This window comes from Meriones unguiculatus, chromosome 12 (genome assembly GCF_030254825.1).
Source record: "Meriones unguiculatus strain TT.TT164.6M chromosome 12, Bangor_MerUng_6.1, whole genome shotgun sequence".
NCBI classification, from domain to species: domain Eukaryota; kingdom Metazoa; phylum Chordata; class Mammalia; order Rodentia; family Muridae; genus Meriones; species Meriones unguiculatus.
The window spans coordinates 86147254-86171428 of NC_083360.1; the positions used below are offsets into that span (position 1 = coordinate 86147254).

Genomic DNA, 24175 nt, shown 5'->3' on the forward strand with positions numbered 1-24175 from the left:
CTAAGCAAATTGCCATGTTCCTTGGTCTTTCCTTTGCTCACATGTGTGAGCTTGCATCACACCCCACCCTTGAGTATTATCTTGTCAAACCTAAGGCTTCTCTGAGCTGCCCAAGTCAACCATTCGCTTATGTCCATTTATTTCTATCCCAATGAAGTACCCAGTCTTGAGGAGACAGACCTGCCTCTTTGATGCTACAGAAGGTGCCATATTCTAAAAAGTGAATTATAAAATAACTTGCAGGAGGAAAAGGGTTAACAGTGGGCAGCTGATTAGAAAAGCAGTGCTTCTCGTTTGCCTGTAACTCACCCAACCTTTTCTTTATATATACATATATTTACATACATATATATGTATATATATGGGGGGGGGTGTGCACAGGAGAGCGGGGGCCCAAGGAACCAGAAGACACTGGCTCTCCCAGGGGCTGGAATTTCAGACAACTGTCGTCTGTCTCATGTTGGTGCTGGGAACCGAACTGCGTTCCTCTGTAAGAGCAGCCCACCATCTTAACCACCTCCCCAGCCCAATTTAATCTTATTTTCTTAATCCTATTTTATTTTTGCAGTGGTCTGATCAAACCCAGGGCCTTGCGCATGGCAGGAAGGCGTCCTGCCACCGGGCTACACCGCAGCTCTTTGCCAGCAGTGTAAATAAACAGCATGGTAAAAATCAATTGTCCCCAACTGTACTTCATGTTTATGGCCACACACACAGCGACCACAGGTCAAACATGTGCCATGTCTGCCTACCGCTGAGAACAGTAATTGGAATACTGGCAGGGTAGACTTAGGAGAACGGACTATATGACTGCCACTTGGGGCAGTAAATTGCGGATTTTTAAAAAATAGTTCTTCAAGAAGTTTGGCTCAAATCCCATAGCAGATAAAACATCCAGCCAGATGGAATCAGACTCCATACTTCTCCAGGGCCAGAAATCTAGCCCAATGTTCTCTGTCCTTCCCAAGAATTAAAGAGCTGTTTGTTACAGCAGTCCCTGGACACATCTAGGGTCGGACCTTTCCAGAAGATTTTGTAACTCTCTATTGAGAAAAACTCTAAAATTTGGCCAGACTTGGCTGTGGTTCCTGATAGCCTGTAAATCTTTCAGGTCCCTCCTCAGCTATTTAGTACAAACCCCTGATCCTTACCAGTGTGGGTCCAACCCATGGAGTAATTTACAGGGAGGTCCAACCCGGCTGACCTCTCCAGTTAGTAGCATCTCTGGACTTCGGTGGGTTCAGCAAGCAGCTGCTACGTAGGGGCAACCTCAAGGTTTGTCCAAATATATGAATGTCACACTAGATGATCCTATAGCTATTCATTTAGTTACTGCTTAGCTCTAGAGGATTCAATTTTAGTGGTTCTTAGCTGGGCATAGTGATGCATGCGTTTAATTCCAGGACTTAGGGGGCAGAGGCAGGTGGGGATCTATGCGAGCCCCAGGCCAGCCAGGACTACACACAGACTCTATCTCAAAAGAGGGGTGGAGTGGGATTGGAGGAAGTTCTCAGTAGATAAAACCACCACCCCCTGACATTTAGACGGCCATTTTGCTCAGTGCATTGCCCCACAACCATGAAGGCGGGGGCTCAAACCATGGCACTGCCCTGCTTTCAGTCCTTGTTCTGGTCACCATCTGGTCACAGATGCCCCACACCTCCATCCTCTCCTGGCACATGTGCGGTCTAGATGTGACATGTGGCTTTCTTGTTTTCTATTCAACTAAGACTAAACTGCTTCAATCAGTTTACTGATATCCTTGTAAAAGTTTTGATTGTGAGTATAAAAAATACAAAACAGATGTACAGATTTTAAAAAATGGAACACGTCACAAACCTGTATGTCCTCCTTGCACAGGGGTCATGCTAATCACCTCTGTATCATCCCAATTTAGAGTTTGTGCTGCCAAAGTGAGCACACATGACTTTCTTTGAACAAAGAAATGGAAGAACACTTTGCCCCATTTCTTTCTCTGCTGTGATGGCAAGGTGGACAGCAGCAGAGTGGCAAAAATGGGAAGGCTCCTTCAGCTCCCAGCAGCTCAGCTTCCGGGTCTCTTCTGCTGTCATCGTGAGCCCGTCTTCCGACTCACTGTAGTTTCCTTACGTTGATCCCCTTGCAGGTTTTAGAACAGACCACCTTTTAACTCAACGTTCTCTTAGTTGCATCCTTCTTCACCTTCAGTTCTCAGTTTAAAAATCACTTCACAGATGTCTCTAAGAGCATCACAAAGATGCCTGTCCCTGCAAGCCCTCTATCATAGCACCCTAGTTGTTTGCTGCACAGTACTTCAACTCCAGTCTGTGATAATTATTCATCTCCTCGAATGTCTCCCTGGCTGGACTGAGAACGACGCAGGGCAAGCACTCACTGCCATCTCCAGGCCTGCATTGTACCGTCTATCTGTAGGGCCTTCTACATCGTAGCTGCTCAGCAAATACTTGGGAAGTGAACGAAAAACCGACTGCAGAAGCTGGGCAGAACCTGTCAGCCATCACAGCACAGGCTTCGAGTCAGACTGTCTTGGTTAATTTATCCTCAGGCACTGTCACCGAATGTGGCGCAGAGCACAGAACACGGAAAGCTCGACGGTCTCGGGGACCTAAACAGGTCCTTACCGCACTAACGAGAACCTTGAACACCTGGAATGAATCAAACGACCGGACTTTTTACCTCTGACCTCCTTTGGATAAAGAAACAACAAAAGCTGGGCCTACCTCTGGGCATAGTGCCACACACTTGTGCACTTGTGAACCCAACACTTAGGAGGCAGAGACGGGAGGGTTACCACAAGTTTAAGACCAGCCTGGGCTATGTGGAGAGGTCAGGCCAGCCAGAATTACGTAAGAGTAAGACTTCACCTCAAAAGCCCTCTCCAAAAACAAACAACCAATCCCTACCCTGCAGGGAACCACTGACATAGATCTCTCTTCTAACAACTCGGGAAACAGGGCCCTGACAAGCAGTTATTACATGCCTGAGAGAGGCGGTCTCCTGGTCACACGCTCTTCCCACTACACAAACTAGCCGCCTCCCCATCAATAACCAGCACCTGTGTGAGAGCGACTGGCAGACAATGTCCAGCCGACACAAGGCCCCAGCGTTTGCTTTGCTCCACAGCCTAGTGAACACTGAGCAATAAACAGCGCACAGTAAAAACGAAGGAGATCAGGAAGAGCTATTTTAATTCTTTTAAATTTTCCAAAAGCATTATTTTTATCCCAAACCTCCAGTTATAACAAAGTGTTAGAATCAGAAAAACTAGAAGATAAAGGCAGACAATCAAACACATGAAAAAGAAAACTTGTGAAACTCAGAGTTTATAAACTTAATAAGAAACTATATAATCTGAAGCCTGTGCCTCTGGAGGAAACTATTCATTGACTTTTAGCAATAGCATCCAATGCTCTAATACCCTGACTTTTTTAAAAAAGATGGCCATTTTAAAAATATTTTAAAAACAGCTCTGTTCAGCTGTAAATTCCCACCTAAGCTCGGACCATAATTCTCGTATTTTATTTGGGAAGAAAGGAACTGTTTCTGATGGCATAAAATGAACATTTTTAGAGTTTTGAGTTTTTTTTTCTTAGTATGGAGTTTTATTTTAAGAACTATTAGTGAGAACTTGATGCAGGTAATTAAGTGTGAGACACTAACTCGCGGTCGACCAGGGAAGTCTGTTTCTTCTCCAGTTCCCCTAAGGGGAACTCTCACACCAGTGTTCAGCACAGTGATCCTTATATATATTTCTAAGCAAAACAAGGCTTTGTTACAGTCTTTAGATTTCACTATTCTGAATTTTATTCTGAAACTCAAATTTACCCCAAACCATCATTGCCTTAGTAGCTTTGTCATGCGCAGTGGTATGCAGGTCCTCAAAGCAGCAGTGTGGCAGGCTTCGAGGCCCTGTGCACCCCAGCTCGGGAAAGACATGATTGGCCACACCCACTTAGCTAAGTTCCGACAGTGAGACGTGGGTGTCCCTGTGTATCTCTACACCCCGTGTCCCGAGGAGGTCGTCACAGCTTAGCTTTGCCTGGCTGGAGCTGAAGGTTTTGCAGTTTCATCGCCAGACCCATGTTACCAGCAATTTTCAATTTACCTTGAAAGAAGGCCTGTGAGTGATAAAAAGAAAGAAAGAAAATTTGTTAGTGGGTGGGTTTTGTTCTGCATCTGCTAGTGTTTCTAGACTCTTCCGGTCTAAGATCATCTATCCAGGTCCTCAACTTTCTACAAAATACAGACTTTAGCTTTCCAGAACAGATTGAGAACCAGGCCTCGAAAGGAAGAATTCTGAACAGCCATTCTCTACATGAGTAGGAGGAGAATTCCCAGATACCTTCTCTCTGTTAATCTGGCTCCTCGTGCTCTCTGCGTTGTTCCGCTGAGGCTCTCTGCCTCAACTGTGGTACGCCTTGTTCAGATACTGGGTAAGACAGATCAACACTAGATGAACGTCCTTAAAACACTACATGTGGGCTTAAAACGGGACGTGAGCACTTCAAAAGGCTGCCGGGAAGAAGCCCACTCAGAAAGCCTGGGGACTCGGGACGGTGACGCTCCACCGAGGGTTTCGCTCTGCTCAGCTCTCCCTGAAGGGCTGGTTCTGTTACTCTGGCTCAGGGAGAAGCCTCTGCCACTGCGAGGGCAGAGCCACAAACTGTTCCATTTAACAAGGCTGAGACTAGATCACATGACTTCCACTAAATTTACCGTGTAACACAATCCCAGGGAGACTCAGATGTAGCAAAATGTGGAGTGTAGCATGACTCCTGCTATGACTTTAGCGTTTTAACTCAGTCACTGAAATAGGAGAGCTGGATGAGAGAAGTCCCTGGTAGTCTCAGAAGCAAGCAGCCATGCCGGGTTTTTCCACCCCCTGGTAAGGATAACTAATACCTCTTTCCCCAAGTAGGGACAAACTAAATATTTCCTTCTTATACGGCACAGAGCCCTCTGTCTGAGGACTTAAAGGTCAGGTGTCTGAGAACACAATATATTTAACATACGTTATTTAAAAAGACAAACCAGCTGTAGAGGTGCAGAGCACCACCTTCTCCTTTGAAAGCTGCGGGAGAGAACGATGGAGAAAGCACGAGTGCCATCCGCTGAGAACACAAGCCTAAGGACTGTGCTAATCTATCCCCTAGGTGTCCTAGGGCTGTGCTTCTCTGCTGGCAACGTCACTGCTTCGTTTCAACTGGAGCCAACCACTGAAATTGGAATTTCCACTGTATTTCCTGAGTCCCAGTCAAACGCTGTGCTGAGCATAAGGAAAGGCCATTCGCACCCTAACAGAAAGGTCTGCTGCTTCAATCTTCAGCTCCTCTGGGTGTTAACGGGTGCTGAAGGAAAATAAGATGATACCATGTCCCCCCAAAAATGCCTGTACATAGATAAAACTACAGGAGAGCAGCGGACATATGAGGTGTGACCCTCTGCCAGGGCTGTGCACAGCAGAGGGTGGCAGCCAGCTGCTGTGCTGGTGGCCTCCGTCCCGTCCAGGTTTCTGGAATGGACTGTGGGTGGTAATGTCAGCGCCAGTGTCGCACTGAAGCACCATGGGCACGTCGCTCAGTCGGGGCGTTACTGCAACACGCCAAGAAAACCCACTTAAAAAGGAATACAGACAGGAGCCGGGTTTAGTTTTGTTCAATCGTGAGTGACCTGAGAATACCAGAAACAAAATCTAAACCAGCATTGACAACAACAAAAATGAGGTTACAACAGAGGAAGGTCTTGGCTTCCTTTCCTGCAATGCAAGGCTCAGCGCATCCAGTCTGCCGAACCCTGGACAGCCTGGGGAGCAGGGAGAACCACACCCCCAACTTGACAACCTAAAACCACCGGGCACTGTGCCGTCCTCGAATCAACAGAAGCAGTGGGATGTGGCTTGTCTTCTGTGACACTCGGGGTCTCATGGGGAAGAGACAGACTCGTCACCAGTGCTAGGCACCTGTGATGGGCTGCTGAGGGACTGTTCTCAGCTCAGGGAGTCCTTGGAGGAGCTGATTAGAAACAGCAAGTCAGTCGGGGAAGGAGAGGTTAGGAAAAAGAAGAGCTTGGGCACAAAGGGCACAAAAGAGCCTGTCTGTGTCCAACAGCATGTTCTCCTCCCTAAAGTGCTCCCTTTCTAACTCTCTGCCCTTCCTGAGGCCTGCTCCTTCCTCCAGGTGGGCTGACCACAAGCCAGGAACGGCACAGGGGACCTTACCAGCAGTGCTTGATGTGCGGGGGTGGGGAGAGGGGGAGAGAAGAGAGAAGGGAGAGAGGGTGTCACAAATACAAAAAGATCAACACAGGTGTCTTCCTCAGTTTGCTCTGCACTTTATTTTCTGAGACAGGCCCCCACGGGAGCTCAGTAGTTGGCTAGGCTGGCCGGCCAGTGAGCTCCAAGGGTTCCCGTGCCTCTGTGTCCACAGCGCCGGGACTGCACACGTGTTCATTACTCAGGTGCTGGCGACCCAAACTCAGGTTCGAACGCTTGTTCGGCACGCACTCTATAGGTTAAGCTATCTCCCTGGCCTCTGTACTTTCTTTCAAACTACCCCAGGCTCCCCTGGCCCCTCTCGTCACAGATGGTGATGTTCTCCACGTGTCTGCCTTTTGTCAGGGCAGGAGCCCCACTGTACTCACCGACTGAGGGTTCATTTTGCCAGTCATCAGAGCCAGCAGGTCGGAGTCGGCCATGGTGATTGTGCAGTCAGCCTTCTTATCTGGAGCAGACATGTGCGGGAGAGACGGAGAGAAGAGAAGAGGGGGCGTTCAGAGACACGCACGCCTCGAGACCGCTCCTTGCACAAGACAAAGCGGAAGCAGCACAAGGATATTCGCTGGGGACACTTCTGTTGTAGTTGTGTAAGAAGGGTAACCACCATGTTCACTAGCAGGAATTAGGAAAGCGTGGTGTGTTCTCACATGGAGCACAGGCAGCCACGGTCAGGAAGGTGAAACTGTATGCACTGATCTGAAAACCTGTGCTATACCTGTGACAAAAATGATGCAGTAAACCTCAACAATCACACTTACTTGCTTAAAAACAGTATTCAACGGCAGAAGAAAAGGAAACCACTGTCATCTTAGATACTGATCCGCTATTTTTACTGTGGTTGGCAGGCTCGGGGTTGGCCCTCAGGAGGCCTGCCTACCTTTGCATAATAATCCCCTTGGGCCAGTGTGAGCAGGACCTGGGCCTTGCTCCAGCCAAACTTGCTTCATTCCAACAGTGCTGGCACGGAATCCCTGGGATTTAATGTTAAATAAGCACCCATCTTGCTGGCAAACTCACACTTGCCCTCGTGTTGGCCTGATCAGCCCGCATGTGAGCAGCCGGTGCGCGTGAACTTCCACAGGGAGGATCACACTTTCCGTGGAGCTGGGAGCAGCTAAGCTGCCGTTCCCACAGCCACAGGGCATGCACGCCACCAGCCACCCGGGTCAGCTTGGCTGCTGAAACCAACCAAGCCCCCAGATGGGCCTAGCCCCGGCCAAGAACTTGATTACAGTGTTATGGAGCCCTACGCAGAGAATGGAGCTGGGCTGTCGTCAACCACTGGAAACATGCACCTCCAACTCTGTAGCCCAGGCTAGCCCCAAACTGGGATTACAAGTACCTACCACCAAGCCTAGCTAATATGTCTATTCCTTCAAGCCATCAAAGTCATACTTTGTTTTTTGCAAGAGTAAAAATTAACATAATTACCTAAATATGGGGTTAACCAACACTTTTTTTTTTTTTTAAAGAAAGGCTCTTTATTTTTTTATTTATTTTTGAGACAAGGGTTTTTCTGTGTAGCCCTGGTTGTTCTGGAACTATAGGCCAGGTTGGCCTCAAATTCACAGAGCTCCATAGGCTTGCCTCTGCCTCCCAAGTGCTGGTTTTAGAGGCATTTGCCACCACCGACTGGCTTAACCAACACTTTTTAATAAAAGATCTGACACTAAATATTTTAGGCTTTCAGGGTGGGTCGCCAGGTCTCTGCCACTATTCACCATTCTGTGTAGTGCAAAAGCACCCCAGTGAGTAGCCGGGCCCAAAAAAGGGTGTTCTTTCGTTTTCTGCATTCATTCATTCATTCATTCATTGTGTCTATTCATGTGCACATGCATGTCCGTGCACAGCCATGCCCATGTGTGCCATCATGTGTTTGTAGCAGAGGATAGCTTGCAGGAGTTGATTTCCTCCTACTGTGAGATCCAGATCAAGGCGTCAGAGATCCACCTGCTTCTATCTCCCAAGTTCTGGGAAAGGTGCGTGCCAGCATGACCTGGCCTAAAAGGTTTTGTTTTATTAGATTTTATTGAATATAAATTATACCGATAGACATGACTTTAAAAAAATGTGAGAAAGCTGAATATAAAATAGGTCACCACAGCAAAACCCTGTCTATGAGGTACTTTATAACTTAACACGACCACCCCAAAGAAATGTCTGAAGACACAATAAAATATCCAAAGCAGCTTTCTTCAGAAGGGCCTGAAATGGGAGCAAGGCGAGGCAAGCTAGACAAACAACGAGTAAAAGCTGGGGTTCAGGCATGGTAAAAATGAGCTCCTGCTGCCAAGAGCCAGTTTATTGGATTCTACAATGCTGAGCAAGGAGGCCAAGACCGAAAAGAAGCAAATATGGGATGATCTCCTTGACAGGTGCCTAAAATAAGTAAAAGTTAATCTGCGGTGACAGGATTTGGAACAAGGGTTCCTTCTGGGGTGGATGGCAACAGGAGGGGCCTTGGGGAAGCTTTTGGAATGCTGGAATGCAGCAGCATTCTGAAGCGTCCTGGGCCGGGAGGTGTACATTCTGCAAACATTCCTCAAGAGAGCACTTCAGCTCTGTGCCCTCTGTCGCACGCTACACTTCAATAAATGTTAGCCAAAACGAAGCAGAGCAAGTAGACAGGTGGTGGGCTAGACTTGGTCCATAATTTACCACTTCCTCGACGAGGTGAGAGAACTGGGGCCATGTGTTTGTGTGTTGGGGGAACAGACACACAAGCTGCTCTATCACCTTATTTCTCCATCTTTTCCTAACCCTTTATATTAAGTGTACATTACTCAACTAGTGTCCTGAAAGTATTTGTGTTGGCATTATCAATGTATAAAGACAGAAAAAAAAAGACTGGACGACAAAGATTCATGCCTCATGGTTAAACTTCCAATCATGACCTTGGACAGTGAGAACTGTCCAGCACAAAAAGACAAACTCGCTAAGAAATCAAACTTCTCAGCGGTCAGTGTTTCAGGCAGTCAGTGTAACCGGGTGCAATATAGTTGGCTCCTCATCTTATAAGGGGTTAGCTCAAATAAAAGTTGGCCTTTCCCCAAACCAAGTCACCTTCTACCTATGTGTCTGCTTTCTATCTGTATTTGTACAAAGAATGGGACTTCAAGGGGGCAGGACCTGCCTCAGTCTTGTTTACTGCTGTGTCCCCAAGTCCTCTGAAGAGGACGTCACAAATAAAGAACAGTCTGGACCTGAAGGAAAGAGACAGGGGCCAGGAGTGGCAAGTGTGCCTGTAATTCCAGCACTCAGAAGACTGAGGCAGGAAGACTGCCCACACTGGATAAATCCTCCCATCACTGCCCAGCAAGCCCGGCGAGCCTGTGAGAACCAAAGCCAGCTTGGGGTACACAGCAATACCCTGTCTCTAAAAGACAGGAGAGCTAGAGAGTCGACTCAGTGTGTGCTGCTCTTACAGCTCCCAGCACCAGGCCAGGAGGCTCAAAGCTGCCTGGAAGTCCACCTCCAGGAGACCCAGTGTCCTCTTCTGGGCTCCTCAGGTCCCTGTACATGTGCATGCGCACACAGAAAGACACATAAGCACATAATAAAGAAGAAAAAACATTTTCTTAAAAAAAAAAAAAAAGATGCCTTGCCCGTTGTGGTGGCACACACCTTTAATTCCAGCACTTGGGAGACAGAGGCACACAGACCTCTGTGAGTTTGAGGTTAGCCTGGTCTACAAAGAGTTTTCCAGGACATCCAGGGCTTTGTTACACAGAGAAACCCTGTCTTGAAAAGACAACCAACCAACCAACCAAACAAACAAACAAACAAAAAAGATGTCTGGCATGGTGGCACACATCTTTAATTCTAGCATGTGAGAGGCAGAGTCCAGCCTGGTCTACCCAATGGATTCCAGAAGAACTAGGCAAACTGAGATTCTATATAAAAATAAAAAAATAAAATAAATAGGAGGAAGCAGAGGAGGGGAAAAAAAAAGACACATGCACAGTACTAAATAACTAGAGCAAGATGGAGAGGCTTTCACGGTAGGTTTCACAATTTAGGGACTGACAGTCAATGGCCATTCCACTGCAGCTGCTATCGAAATTTTCTCTCAGTTATGGGGAGAAAGGTCTGAAACTTTAAAAATCAAGGTGATTTGCTGTCTAGAAAATCAAACCCTACTGCAAATACATAATATCAAGGAGTAGGTGGGGCAGGGGAGCTATGTGATGGAGACAGTTGAGCCTGATTCTGCTCTTTCCAGAAAGGACCCTGGAGCAGAGGCAGGTGACTGCTCTGTAGTGACTGCGTTTCCTGAGCTCTCGCCATGCCGAGCACTCCCTCCTGGACCCCGCTCTGAACTTTAGAAAACCCCTGTGCAGGTGAAAGAGGTCAGATCACACAACGGAGAAGCTTATGTAGCTGGGAAAGGTTAGCATTATCATACTGCCTGGAGAGTAGACGGTAACTCTCGAAATCTGACGGTGCTGGCTGCCTCACGCTGCCATATCCTGTCCATTCCCACAACAGAAACCACCCTCGCCCACTTTCGAGAGCAGACAGCTGCAGGGAAAGGAATGCATCTTGCCGGAGAGACGGGCCCAAGGTCTGAACCCAGCATGGAGAGCCTCCAAAGGCTCATCCTAATGTTGCCGGGGGCAGGAGACCCACTACCTTCTTCCTCTACCCTGTTGTCTGTAAAGAGCCAGAGTGAGGATTCAGTGGCTGAGAGCAGAAGGAAGGGATGAAGAAATAGCATGTCACTTTAGAAGTGGTTTCTGGAACAGCTAAGTTGTTTCAAAGAAGTCAAGAGAGAGAAGGCGCTCATAGAGAAGGTAACAAAAAGTATCTGAGAAGCAAGAAAAGACCGTGGAAAACACATTTACGAGTGTTTAACATAATCACTTGTATATCGCTCCGAACAAAATACACGTCTAAATTTACTTTTTAACAGTAACACAACTCCTGACGATATGTACACACCAGGAGAACTAGCAATTCTCCTCATAATGCCAGTTCAAACTAGGCCGTGTTACGGAGGCTTTAAGGTAGCTAATATCTAACAAATGGGCATTTGTTGGTGGTGTAAGGGGAGCTGCCAGTCCCCAGTGGTAGCTTTCACAGGCTAAGCCCCCATCTCAGCTTGACTCCTGGCTGCCAACAGGTATCAGGTTTAGCAGAAATTACTCTGTTCCAGGTTAGCCCTATTCAGGTCGGGAGCCGGATGGAGGGCACATGGAGGTAGAGGGAGCAAGGCTTTTCTGACATCATTCAACAGCCTTCTATCAGCAAACCATCTTTCGTGACCAAATAAGCAACTAACCAGAACGCCACAAGAGGGTTTTTAAAACTGCCTTAACATGTGTCAGGAGATACAATTCGAAGTAACTATCAACATTTTTTTCAACTGTCACTACTGTTGGATATGCCTGTGCCTTTAATCTCAGGACTTGGGAGGCAGAGGCAGGCAGATGTCTACCAAAGCGTCACCATCGGCAACACACCTCTTCCCTCTGCACAGTCGCCAGGTCCCCTCAGCAGAACACTCCTGGCAACCACCTGGCTCTCTGCCACACCAAGCTGTCCCTTAGACTGTGGGGACACCACGCTCCTAAACGCTCTCTGTGGCCTCACTGGCTCCCTTCCAGTTTATCAGGCTCAACACGGCTTAGGTGTGAAGTGTTGCCAGCTCACGTGACAAGGCTTGTGCCCCAGATGGCGGCACTACTGACCAGGTGGCCGGGGCTTCGAGGGCTCCAACTCCCCAAGTTTTTTGGGGATGAGTTCACAGCTGAAGGGGCTGCTAGGAGGTAGGGGGCCGGACCAGAGGAAGCCATTCACCGGGGCGTGCCTCCGAAGGGTATGTATGTTCCCAGCTCTCTGAGTACTGGCTGACATGAGGTGAGCGCCCTCCCTCCACGTGCTGCCCCTCATCACGTACGCCCAGCCGCAACGGCGCCGGCTACTCTTGACAATGTGAGTGAAACAAATCTTTGCTCTGATGTCCTCGCAGCCCGGGAAACTGGCCAGTGCAGCCACAGGTACCAGGTGCACCCTCTAGGACGGGCTCTTTCCCTTGTCTTAAAAAGCTTTAAGGAGGCTGGTGTGGTGGCCCACACCTGGAACCCCGGCGCCTGGGAGGCAGAGGCAGGTGGAACTGAGTTTGAGGCCAGTCTGGTTTACAATTACAGGACACACAGGGTTATACAGAGAAACCTCAAAATACAAACAAACAAACAAAGCTTTAATGATCACATCAAATAGCTTTCGAAGTTCCTATCCTGGTGTTTATTTTTCAGTTTAAAAAATAATTATTTTTTTTATGCATCTGAGTGTTTGGGCTGCACCTATGTCTGTGTACCACATATGTGCTTGGTGACTGCAGAGGTCAAAAGAGTGTCTGATACCGTGAAACTGGAGTTTTAACCAGTTTGTGAGCCACCATAATAGATGCTGGGGATTGAACCTGAATCCTCTGCAAGAGCAGCCAGTTCTCTTAACCCCTAAGCCATCTCTCCAACCTCCTACCATGGCATTTAAATCTCCAGTAAGCTGGCCCCAGCCCTTCATCTTCGTAAATTCTGCCAGGCCCTCTCCAGCAGGAGAACTCTGCCAGACGACACGGCTGCTGCATGAGTGTCAGTTGTTCCTTCCTCTGTGCATTGCTCACATCTCTGGGGGCCTACCACGGGCCAGGTGCTACTTGAAGCACCAGGAATGCAGCAGAGGCCTAACGGACAAAAAGCTCTGCCCTCACAGAATCACTCTGGGGGAGGGGGGTGAGCAGCAAACAATGAGAGCAAGAAGCACCATAGAGAAAGGCAAGGCAGGGAGCAGCGTAAGCATGCTTAGGGAAGGGCAAAGAGGCAAAGATCAAGCGGTGAAGATCTCTGCCGAAGACAGCCCAGGCAGACAGAACAGACAGCAGTTCTGAAATGAGAGCACGCCATGCTCACGCCAGCCAGGGGCCAGTCACTAAAGCAAGGACAACACAGCAACAGCAGCTGGCCGGAGGAGTGTCAGCAAGAACCGATTCTACTGGAACTGAAGGAGGCTGTGAGCAGCAAAGGATACAAGTCTGACTCTGGCTTCTGAATGTCAGGCTGCTGTCTAAAGAACTGGGAGGGAGAAGGACAGGAGCAGGGAAACAAAGCCCAGGTCCAGTGGGACAGAGCAGAAAACAGGATCGCTGGTGAGTTAGACTACGGAGTACAAGGAGAAGGGCTGAGCACGATGTCAGAGCTCTTGACTGAGGAACTAAGAAAACAGGACTTACTAAGAGGGCAGACCACAGGACGGAGAGAGGGGCCCAGAGTTCTGTTTCATACACGCCTTCAGATATGTCAGGAGGTGCCATGGTTTAATGTGCCCTCTAAAACACATTAAAAACTACTCTAGTGTGGTAGAATTAAGGGGCAAAGCCTTTTAAAGGGGTTGAGGGCCATAAAGGCTCTGCCCTCAGCGATAGATTCCCTTACCTTGGGACCAGGCTCCTGAAGAAATGATGGAGTTCAGCTCCCATCCTCCTCTCCTGCTTGGCCCACGTCCCTTGCCCTCCCACTGCCTCAGAGCAGAGTAAGAAAGCCTCACAGCAGACGCAGCTGCTCTGTGTTGGATTTCCAGCCTCCAAGAATGGGAGCCAACTAAACTTACTGTGTTCCTGATTTACCCAGCCTGTGAGCTTTTGTTATAGCAGTGGAAATGCCCCAAGACAGGCGTCCTCCAACGATTGTCAGCTAGACAGCTATGCAGACACCTCCGAATCCAGTGGTGCATCCACGGAGAACACACAAACCTCGGAGTCATCAGCAAATTGTTTTTAAAACACGAGGCTACACGAGCTCTCCAGGGAGTGAATGAACCAGAACTAAGCCTTGCAACACTCCGACGCCTAGAACTTAGGAGATGGAGAAATTAAATACAAGCCCAAATGTGCAGCCAGTGAATAAATTAAGAAAAAAAAAACAAAAAAACAAACAAACCCTGGTCATGTGATATGAAGGCTGGAATTAACTACTACGGCTAGCAAAGTGCCAATCACTAGGAACCTTGGCAAGAAAGAATTTGGGAGCAATAAGGACAAAGGCTGGCTGGAGTGAGTTCAAGAAAGAACTGGCTGAGAGGAAGTGGAGCTGGTGAGCCCAGCCAGATCTCCCAGGCCATCTACCATGCCCTGGACAATGTGACCTCAGGCGAATCAGGAGGGGACTTGCTCAAGCCCCACATGGACTCTATGAAACAGGCAATATTTATGGCCGTTTACTGGTCAGAGCAAAGCTTAGAGTGCTGGCTACAGGAGTCTTGAGAGGAAGAAACCTAGATTAAGAAAATGGCTCCCAGAGACCATTTTCTGAGGCTGTAGGCAGCCCTGTAGGACATTTTAACTACTCATTCATGTGGTGGAGCCCACTGTAGGTGGCACAGCCCTGGGCTGGTGCTCCTGGCTTCTATAAGGAAGCAAACTGAACTACCACAGGCAGCAAGGCAGTCAGCAGACTCCTCCATGGCCTCTGCATCAGCTCCTGCCTCCAGGGTCCTGACCTGTCTGAGTTCCTGACCTCGCTGCTTTTAATGATGAACTATTATATGGCCTGTGAGTGAAACAAACCCTTTCCTCCCCAGGTTGCTTTTGGTCCCTTTGTTTCATCACAGCAATGGAACCCTAACTATGACACTCAGCGAGGTTTAGTAACTAGACCAAGGTCAGAATCGGAGTGACAGGGCCAGAAACCCAAGCAAGATGTTTTGGAGTCCAGTCCAAGACAGGTATCTCTTGTGTGGAGTCCCCAGCTTTGGAGGGGATGGTCAGAACCGACATCTTCCCAAGGATTGAACAGTTTTTTTCAAGGACTAGTAACGTCTACCACAGGCCTCTGTGGGGACACCCGGGCAGACTCTAGCTTCCCAGCTGAAGCTCTCGTGACTCATCACTGCGCTGTGAGAGTCGCTGTGGCACTGACCTGAGTTGGGGAGCACGGACCCCTTGCCATTCTTCACATCCACCACCCAGGTGGCTTCTTTGCCCCCAGGGCCGTCCTTCACTTTGAAGGCAAAAATCCCACCGATCTTCTTCACGAACTGTTCCCCTTCCTGGAAGCAGAAGTAACACCGGGAATTACCTTCAGTCCCCTCCTTTGGCTTTAAATACGTATTTAAACGTGACATGACATGAGCAGCTGGGATGGCAGAGTCCCCAAACACCGATAGGATATTTACTCAGAAGTCGGAAGGAAACCAGCAACAATTCCCCATCTGTCAACTCTGAAAAGCAGCTTTACGGATGGAAAGAAGGGGTGACTTCTAATTTTGGTTCTCCACAATGAAGACTTAAAGTGACTCTGAAACCAGAGCTGTCTTTGAAAGTTTAATTCCTGTCTTAGTATAAAGAGCTATGTAAAAAAATATTCCATTTGCCTCTTGATTTTGTATCTTGGGAATGCAGTGGCCCAGCACAGACAATGTCACAGCAATCTCTAGCAGATGGCTTTCCCTTCTCTCTTCCTTCCTCTTTGCTTCCCACTTTATTCTCACTCTGTTCTCTTCATCTTCCTGAAACTTCATTGTCCCAGACTCTGTTCTAGGCACCAAGATTACAGCAGCGAGGGATCAGACCAACGCAGCCTGCCAGGACTCTGCACTGCAGTGGCAAAAGCATCCAATCAGAGGGAGCACAGGGACACGGGAGCTCCTGGCACGGGGGACAGTGAAAGAGGACAAGGGCACATGCACCTTGCCCTAAAGAAAAGCAGGGGCTGGCGAGACGGCTCTGTGTTTGCCTGTGACCTGAGTTTAATCCCCAGAACCCATTATAAAGGCAGAAGGAGAGAACAGCGCCAAAGTTTATTCTGTCCCCCATAGATCATAGCAGACATTACTGGCCACACACACACACACGTAAACATGCACACTTGCGTGTGCACATACACACATCATGCACCCAGACACAGAATAACAGTAAATAAAACTTCTAATTAAAAAAAAAAGTCAGGTTAGCAGGACAGGAGGCTCAGTGGTTAAAAGTGACTATTCTTCCTGAGGATCCAGGTTCGATTCCAAGCAACCATAGTGGCTCACAACCTCTGTAACTCCAGTTCCTGGGGATCCGAACCCCTTTCTGGTCTCCATGGGCACTAGGCACACACATGGTGCACAGATATGCACGTAGGCAAACACACCCATACACGTGAAATAAACTAATTCAAAAGCAAATTTTAAAAAAGAAAACCAAAAGGAGCACAATTACTTTTTTGAAATCTTTTTTCTTTAAGGAAGAAACATGTTCACTGTAGAAAAATCAGCAAATACTGATAAGCAAAAAGAAGAAAATACAAATCATTTCTAATCTTATCATGTAAAGAAAAATCGTACTGGTGTGAGTTCCATCCTTTTCCTCTATACATGATTTTAACAGTGGGTTCCTGTATCCTGACATTCAGGAGGCCGAGGCAGATGAATCTGAGTTCCAGGCTGGCCTGGTGTACACAAGCAATCGGGAACAGCCAGGGCTGCAGAGAGGCGGTCTGAATCCAGTGGGTGGGGGTGTCGGCGGCCACGGCGTATGCCTGCAGTCCTCCTGAAGCAGGAGGCCCGCCTGAGCGCTACAGTGAGTTCAAGGCCAACCTACGCTGCGCGGTGACACCCTAATCCAGAGGAGGGGGCCTTTCCTAGCCTGCCTCTGCCTCCCTCATGCTGCGACGGAAGAATGAGTCACCCGTAACACGTGGTTTGCCTTTTCTTTTTCTATACAGAAAAATCTTTTTTACATGTGTGTCTGTGTGTGTGTGGTGTGTTACACATGGTACAATTAAGGTAGACTGCAGGCCCTATATGTACTCTTTCCCAGTACACAATCTGGCACCTTTTTTTAGTATACTCTAAAGATGCGTATGGCAGTTAATCTTCAGTATCAACTTGACAGGATTTAGAATCATATGGGAGACACACCTTGCTGTCTGTGGGTGCATTTCCAGAGGTTTAACTGAGACCCCACCCTGGGTGTGGGCGGCCCCGTCCCATGTGCGGGGGGTCACTGACCGGCTGCACTTCCCTCTCTGCCAGAAGCTCCCGGCTGCGGGCGTGGTGACTCACCTCCTGCCACCATGCCTTCCCACGTGTTCAGACCACGCCTTTCTTAAACCCTGAGCCCAAATCAACCGTTCTCTCCTCACACTGCCGTCAGGCAAGTACTCAGAGGCGGGGAGAGCAACTGACGTGAGTGCGCAACACTGACGCCCTCCTCCCCTTACTCCCGCCTGCAGTCAGTTGTCATTTTCTGACACTAGCTTCTGAAGACCACAAACCTATTTTGTTTCTACAAACTGGCTCATCCTGAACATTTCCCGTGACAGAACCACAGGGCACGTGCTCTTTGTGAGTAGCCTGTTTCCCTTAGCATGTTCTCAAGGCTCATGCTGGATGGGTATCACCTAGTACCTCTCTCCTCTGGTCAGATAATTTCCCAGCGAATGTGGCTTCTTTGTTTATCTATGTGTGTTTTTGTGGTACGTGTGTGGATGTGTGTCTATGGTGCATGCATGTGTACACACGGAGGAAGGGGTGTTCACACATGCAGGCACACCACAGGTGCCACAGACCGACGTCTTTCCACTTTGTTTCTTTTTTATTTGTATTTATTTTTGGTTTTTGTTTTTTTTTTTTGCTTTTCTTGAGGCAGGGTCTCTCTATGTAGCCCTGGCTGTCCTGGAACTCTCTACGTAGACCAGGCTGGCCACAAACTCACAGAGATCCACCTGCCTCCCGAGTGCTGGGATTGCGCCAGCTTCCACGTTCTTGAGCCGAGGCCTCTCGCTGGGCCTGGAGCTCAATGTTGCAGCTGGACTGGCCAGCCAGCGAACTCTACCAGCAGTGAATGGGGGTTCAAATTCCTCTGCACCCTCACTACTGATTGTTACCGGGTTTAGTCGGTCCACTGGGCGTGCTCAGCCTTTTCTTAGAGTTACTACCCTCCAGCCTACCAGGAAGCAGCCACGAGTCCTTCAGCAAAGCAGCTGTCCTTAGTATTTAGTCTGCATCTTCTTTCTCAGCAGTCACAGGGACATTTCCCCTCAGCGCTAAGGATCGGACACAAGCCCGTGGATGACACTTCCAGGTGTGTCTGTCTGTCTGCTTGCACAGTGCCTCGAGACTCAGCCAGCAGAAGACACCAGGGAGTTACAGCAGGAAAATCCCAGCAAGCATCTACAAGTTCTACCTTCTAAATGCCAAAGCCTCCCCCTTCCCTCCCACTGCTTAAGACAGATGTAAATGAATTTGCACTGGCTGTTCCTTCTGGAGAACAACTGACCCTTTTAGAAAACCCACACTCTGCAGTCAACAAAACATTTTCATTTGAAATGGGAGTGAAAGCAGGTAAGAGTTAAAAGAGAAAAACACAGTTACAAAACTGGAGAGAGACCATTACCACCAAGAAGTGCCTCTTAGAGTGCTCTCTCAGTGGACGAAGGTCAGGGAGTGGGTGCTGCTGTAAACGCAAGAGGACAACAAATGAGGCCAGAATTCAAAGAACGCCAGTGGAGCACCGCTAAGGACGACAAAGGCAGAAATAAGACCTCTCGCTAGGTTGCCTCCGCTAAGGCAGAAAATGCATTCAGTGACAAAGCGTCCAGACTTTCACTTTCTAGCACTGCGAACACTGAGGAAACTGACAATCGTGGGAAGGAAAAAACAGACCAGGGGTGAGGTTATGAAGGGGCACAGAATTAAAATGAGAGCAAGATGCATAAGCTTGCACAGCTAAAAGCACACTGCAAACCCGAAACTGCACCTCTTTGTTAACGCCAGTAAGGAAGTCCTCAATGACAGATCCTGCCTCCCTGCCTACACAGAGGTAATCTCTAACCCAATCTTCTTACGTGACCTTTGAACCAAGTCCTCATAGAGTTCCTCACTTTACTGTGGACACTCAATAGTGAAAGGCATTCAAAGCATAGCAGTGGGGCTGGAGAGGCGGCTCAGTGGTTAAGAGCACTGTCTGCTCTTCCAAAGGTCCTGGGTTCAATTCCCGGCGACCACATGATGGCTCACAACCATCTCTAATGTGAACTGATTCCCTCTTCTGGCAGATGTAAGTGCAGAAAGAACACTCATATACATAAAAAATAAATAAATCTTTAAAAACAAAACGTAGCAGTGAGCTATCTTTTTCTGATGAGGCTGGCAGAGACTTTTATATAAGCCAATACAGTCCTGGAGAAGGCAGGAAGCAGAGGGAAAAAGCAGTTATTCTCTTGAGCCGTTAGTAAGCCTGCAGACGATTATCCTCTCTGGTGGGAGTCTGGCAAGTACACTAAAACGTAAAATGTGCACACTTGACTACCTAATTCTGTCCTTTAATTATTTAAACTAGTTAGTACAAAAGGGAATTTACAGGAATGTTGCACTTGCAAAATTTAAATACAATCTGACAGCCATCATAAGAGGCCAATTAAATAAATTATGGTGCATATGTGCAATGTACTAAGAGCATGTGAAGGGCCTATATAAACGGCCATAGCACATACTACAGGTGAAAACAGAATGACGTCATCCCCCACGACGGCAGCCTAACAGTCGTGCGGCTCCCATCCCAGTGCTAAGCCGGGGCCCATCAGCCTGGCTCTGCTCCTGCCCCAGAAGGCTGCTGATCATTGTGGAAACCCTGGAACCCTGGCAAAGCACACTAGCCACAGAACAGGAACTTCTGAAATGTACCCAGTGTTTGCCTTTCCCTCTGTGGCTTTAACAGGAGTGAAACACCAGCCTAAAAAGCCTTGATTGCTTTTGTTTCATTCAGTCTACTTTAATCACCTTCTCAGACGTGTGATCTGAATTTCAATTGTGGCTGTAACTGTGTCTGGTTTGGTTGAAAATATAAAATCAATAGTGAGGTCCCAAGAGACTTCTACATTTCAAACAATGAAATAAATACCTAATCTTGCCTATGAGTAGCTTTTTAAAAAAATTGCCTTTGTATGTCATTTATTGACCAAGAACTAATTATGGGTGTGTTGAGAGATAGCTCAATGGTTAAAAGTACTGGCTGCTCTTCCAGAGGTCCTGGGTTCAATTCTCAGCACCCACATGGTGGCTCCCAACCATCTATAACTGCAGTCCCACAGATCTAATGCCCTCTTCTGGTGTACAGATACACATGCAGACAAAACACCTATATACATTAAGTAAATAAATAAACCTTTAAAAAAAAAAAGCAAAAACTCCACTTATTCTTACAGAGACCTGGGTTGAACTTCCAGCTATCCACATGGTAGTTCTTTCTCTCTCTCTCTCTCTCTCTCTCACACACACACACACACGTATAATTCCAGTTCATGCTGACAAGACACCCATACACATAAATAAATGTAAGAAAAACAATTTTAAGTAACTAGTTAGAGTACATAAAAATAGATTTTCATGTGTAATACAAAAACCCATCATGTATCATAGGGTCTTGGCTATGTAAAATCCTGGTTTATACATATGATGAGGGGTGACAAATAAAATGATACCATGTTAACACTTTAGTGAACTCTCTAAGTGGTACAATTGGTAAATTTTGACAGTTTTCTTTTTTAAAGGATTTACTTATTTTTAAATAACATATTGTTACTGAATTTAGACATGGCAGGTTTTCATTATTTGCACTGCTGTTTTGCCTGCATGCGATGTCTGTATGAGGGTGTCAGGTTCTAACATGTAAGAAACCCTTTGCCTCCCAGCCCAGGCCCTGGTCTTCGGTAATGTTTCATTTACGCTCTCACCTCTTCAAGCTTCTTCTCGATCTCCTTAAAGACAAGATTGGCCTTGAACCCATCACTTGCAGAGCTGGTGGGAGCAGCCGAAATCTGGTGTGTTCTGAAGGAGCTGTGGAAGGAATCAGTGTCAGTTCTGGGGGTCACAGAAGTGCTTGGGTTTTCAACATTTAGGTAACAGGAGCTTTCAGAGAGCCCCAAGAACAGAGATGGTGCAACTCAGATCTCAAGAACATCTTTAGTAAGTCCACAAAACAATTCCCCAACTCCCACCCCACAACAAATACTGAGTTCTCTCACACGGTGAAGCTACCCGCATGAAACTTACATGCCAGAGAGACCATTAACAAGAAAAAGAAAGAAAGGGCATCCAGTTACCTTAAGAAAAGAACCAGCTAAGTGGCTGGAGAGAGGGGACCTGAGGGGGCATCTACTGCAGATGGCAGTCAGGGAAAGCCCCTCTAGGGAGGTAATACTTACATTTCCCCTTCAGCTACTGAATGCACAAGCCCCACAAAAAGTTATGGTGCGGAAGCCAACACCAGCCTGCAGGAACTTGGGTTTAAAGGCGGAAAGGGAAAAATACAAGGAAACTAACGCTGGAAGAAACTAAGGGGCAGAGAACAGAACAGGGGTCTCCCAGGCCTTGCTAACGGGGTTAGTGGGTTTTGTTTCTATGTTTTCGTCTTGTCAGTTTACCTATTCATTTGTTTGTAGTGCTGGGGATGGACTAGAGGCTCTTAGGCATGCGAGCCAAGCACCCTGGCACTACAGTGCCCCCAGCCCCTCACATTTCAGTTTTAAAGTTCAGAGTGTAGCTCAGGGGTACAACATGTGCTTAGCATGGGTAAGGGCCCTGGGTCAGATCCTCATCACAAAAACAAAACAGACAAATAGACAAACCAATGCCCTGAGTATCAACTCTAAATATAATCAGAACACTGGCGCATGATCTAAGCTATGTCTTGAAAAACAAGTCTAGCTGTCAGCTAGAAAATGGACCTTAAAGAGACGAGCCGGAAGGCAGGGAGAACAACTAAGGGCCTACTGCAATCACCCAAGCGAGATAATGGCAATCAGAGCTGAATGACAAGGAAGTAGGTGAGGCGGTGGGGCGCAGCACGGCTGGACTGGATTCCCTTTCACATGTGATAGAAGATAACGTTCCCAGAAGACACCCACTGATAATGGCCTGATGTGGCATTATCAACACAGCTCCTAAAGTGCATCTTCCATGCACAAGCAGTAGGATTCTGAGTAAAGGGCTGATGTCATCGCACTGCACAGCGGGAGGGAGAGAAGGGACGGTGCCCACGACTTCGTGGAATTCAAACAAGAGCCTGTGTAGAAGCATCTTGAAGTGTGCAGCCCATGGAAAACAGGAACAGCCACAACTGTCGTGGGCCACAGGAGCCCAAGTGCCAGGTCTGAGGAAACAGTCAACTCTCAGCTGCAGCTGTTAGATAATTCCTCTGACAGACCCGCAGAGGCTGGCGAAGGCAGAGAGGAAAGAAAACATCCACTCCCATCGTCGCTCCTTCCTTCCCCTTCTCCTTTCCCCATCCCCCAGTACGCTCCTTCTTTCCCTCTTTCTCCCCTCGCTCTGTGGGAACCAAACCCAGGGCCCAGTACAGGCTAAGCAGGACTTTACCAGTGAGCTACACTCTCATCCTTTTTCAGTTATCTTATCAGTTATTAACCGTCTAAACTTCAACGGTGGCATGTGCCTGTTAATCCCAACGAGGACTGAGTTCAAGGCCAACGTTGGCTATGTAGTGAGTATCAAGCTAACCTGGGCTACCTAGTAGGATCTTGTCTCAGAAAAAGAACAAGCTGGGCATCGTGCTGCATGCCTTTAATCCCAGCGCTGGGAAGACAGAGGCAGGCAGATTGCTGGACAGCCTGGCCTATGCAGGAAATTCCAGGTCAGACAGCGGTACACCCTGTTTTAAAAAGAAGGGAAGGAAGGCAGGAAAGGAGGAAAGGAAGAAAGCACCAGTTGTTAAATACACAAGCAACATCAAGCGACTGCCTGCAACACGCAAGGCCATAGTGTTCACGGAATGCTCTGAGTCCCAGCTAGGACCTTAGCAAGGGGAGGAGCTGACGACCTAAAGAGTAAGTTGCCAAGAGCTCAAGGGCAGAAAAGAACTGGGACAATGGGAGAAAATAACATAAGGTCAGAGTGACCAACACAGTAAACGTGGGGAAAAGACATGGTCGGTGTGAAGGCGGATGACTGCGTAGAAGACAGGCGGCCCGAAGCTAGGAACCTGAGGAGCCACAGCAGTGAGGCAGAAGAGTGTGGTGTGACAGTCCTCCCAGCAGTGTCGGATGACTCCGAGGGGACATGAAACCAGGGGAAGAGGATGGTTAGGGGGCTGCTGTGGTGGTCCAGGGTGAGGGTCGGTGGCCTGGCCTACCGGTGGCAGTCTGCTAATGGAAACGAAAAGGAAACAGATTCAGAACAAGAGCACAACCCACTTTGTTGCTGGGGTGAGGGACAGGCAAAGCGGGTACAAGGCTGTCTCGGGAGTTTGGGGGTGGCTGGGAGTGGCAGCCACTAAGATGAGGAAGAGGAAGTGGGAGCATGAGAGGGTGGCACTTCAGCTGGAGAAGTCTGTGAGGCAGAGAGAGGAAAGCGGATAGGAGAAAGTGTAATTCACAGGGATCCAAGCTGGAGACTGAGTGGAGTAACCATGAGCAGAATCAGTGTTGAAATCCTGGAACAGCCTACAGAGAAGACAGCCCCAGGACTGGCCTTTGGAACCCATTATTTCGAGGTCTCAGAACCAGTGAGAATTCATTCAGAAATCAGGCAAAATGCCACAGGAACTGAGAGCAGATAAAGTCTAGGAGGTTAAGAGTCAAGTATGTCAAAACACTCCCAACAGGTCGACACAGATCTGGTTCTCCTGAGACATCCTTTCATGGGGCAGCAAATTGAATCCAGCCCTGAAGCGGTGATACTGGGAGAGTTACATGCTTGTTTGGGGTAGGATGAAAATGGTCCCTCTGAATGATCTCTTAAAGAAATGCAGCACTGTGTTCTAGCTGTAGGCACAAGACAGGCCCGTGAAATTTGAAGAACACCAGTGTTTTAAGTATGCTAAACTATACATCGCACAGCCAGATGTGGTGGTGCACACCTGGAACCCCAGCACTTGGGAGGCAGAGGCACGAGGATTCAAAG

General features: G+C 48.0%; 1 protein-coding gene and 1 non-coding gene across 2 annotated transcripts in view; both read right to left on the bottom strand.

Moving 5' to 3' along the window:
- Window positions 1-1815: 1815 nt before the first annotated feature.
- LOC132646956 (U6 spliceosomal RNA) lies at window positions 1816-1921 on the bottom strand. The gene has a single exon (XR_009585278.1). It is a non-coding gene; the product is annotated as a U6 spliceosomal RNA (small nuclear RNA).
- A 1250-nt stretch (window positions 1922-3171) lies between these two features.
- The window catches only part of Scp2 (sterol carrier protein 2), a 66636-nt gene continuing 45632 nt past the window's right edge, over window positions 3172-24175 (bottom strand). Inside the window, exons 13-16 of the mRNA XM_021661108.2 lie at window positions 20992-21094; window positions 15193-15322; window positions 6640-6719; window positions 3172-4118 (exon numbers count right to left, since the gene is read on the bottom strand). Of these exons, the coding sequence (XP_021516783.1) occupies window positions 4023-4118; window positions 6640-6719; window positions 15193-15322; window positions 20992-21094 (409 nt within the window). The 3' untranslated portion in view covers window positions 3172-4022. The remainder of the gene's footprint in view (window positions 4119-6639; window positions 6720-15192; window positions 15323-20991; window positions 21095-24175) is intronic.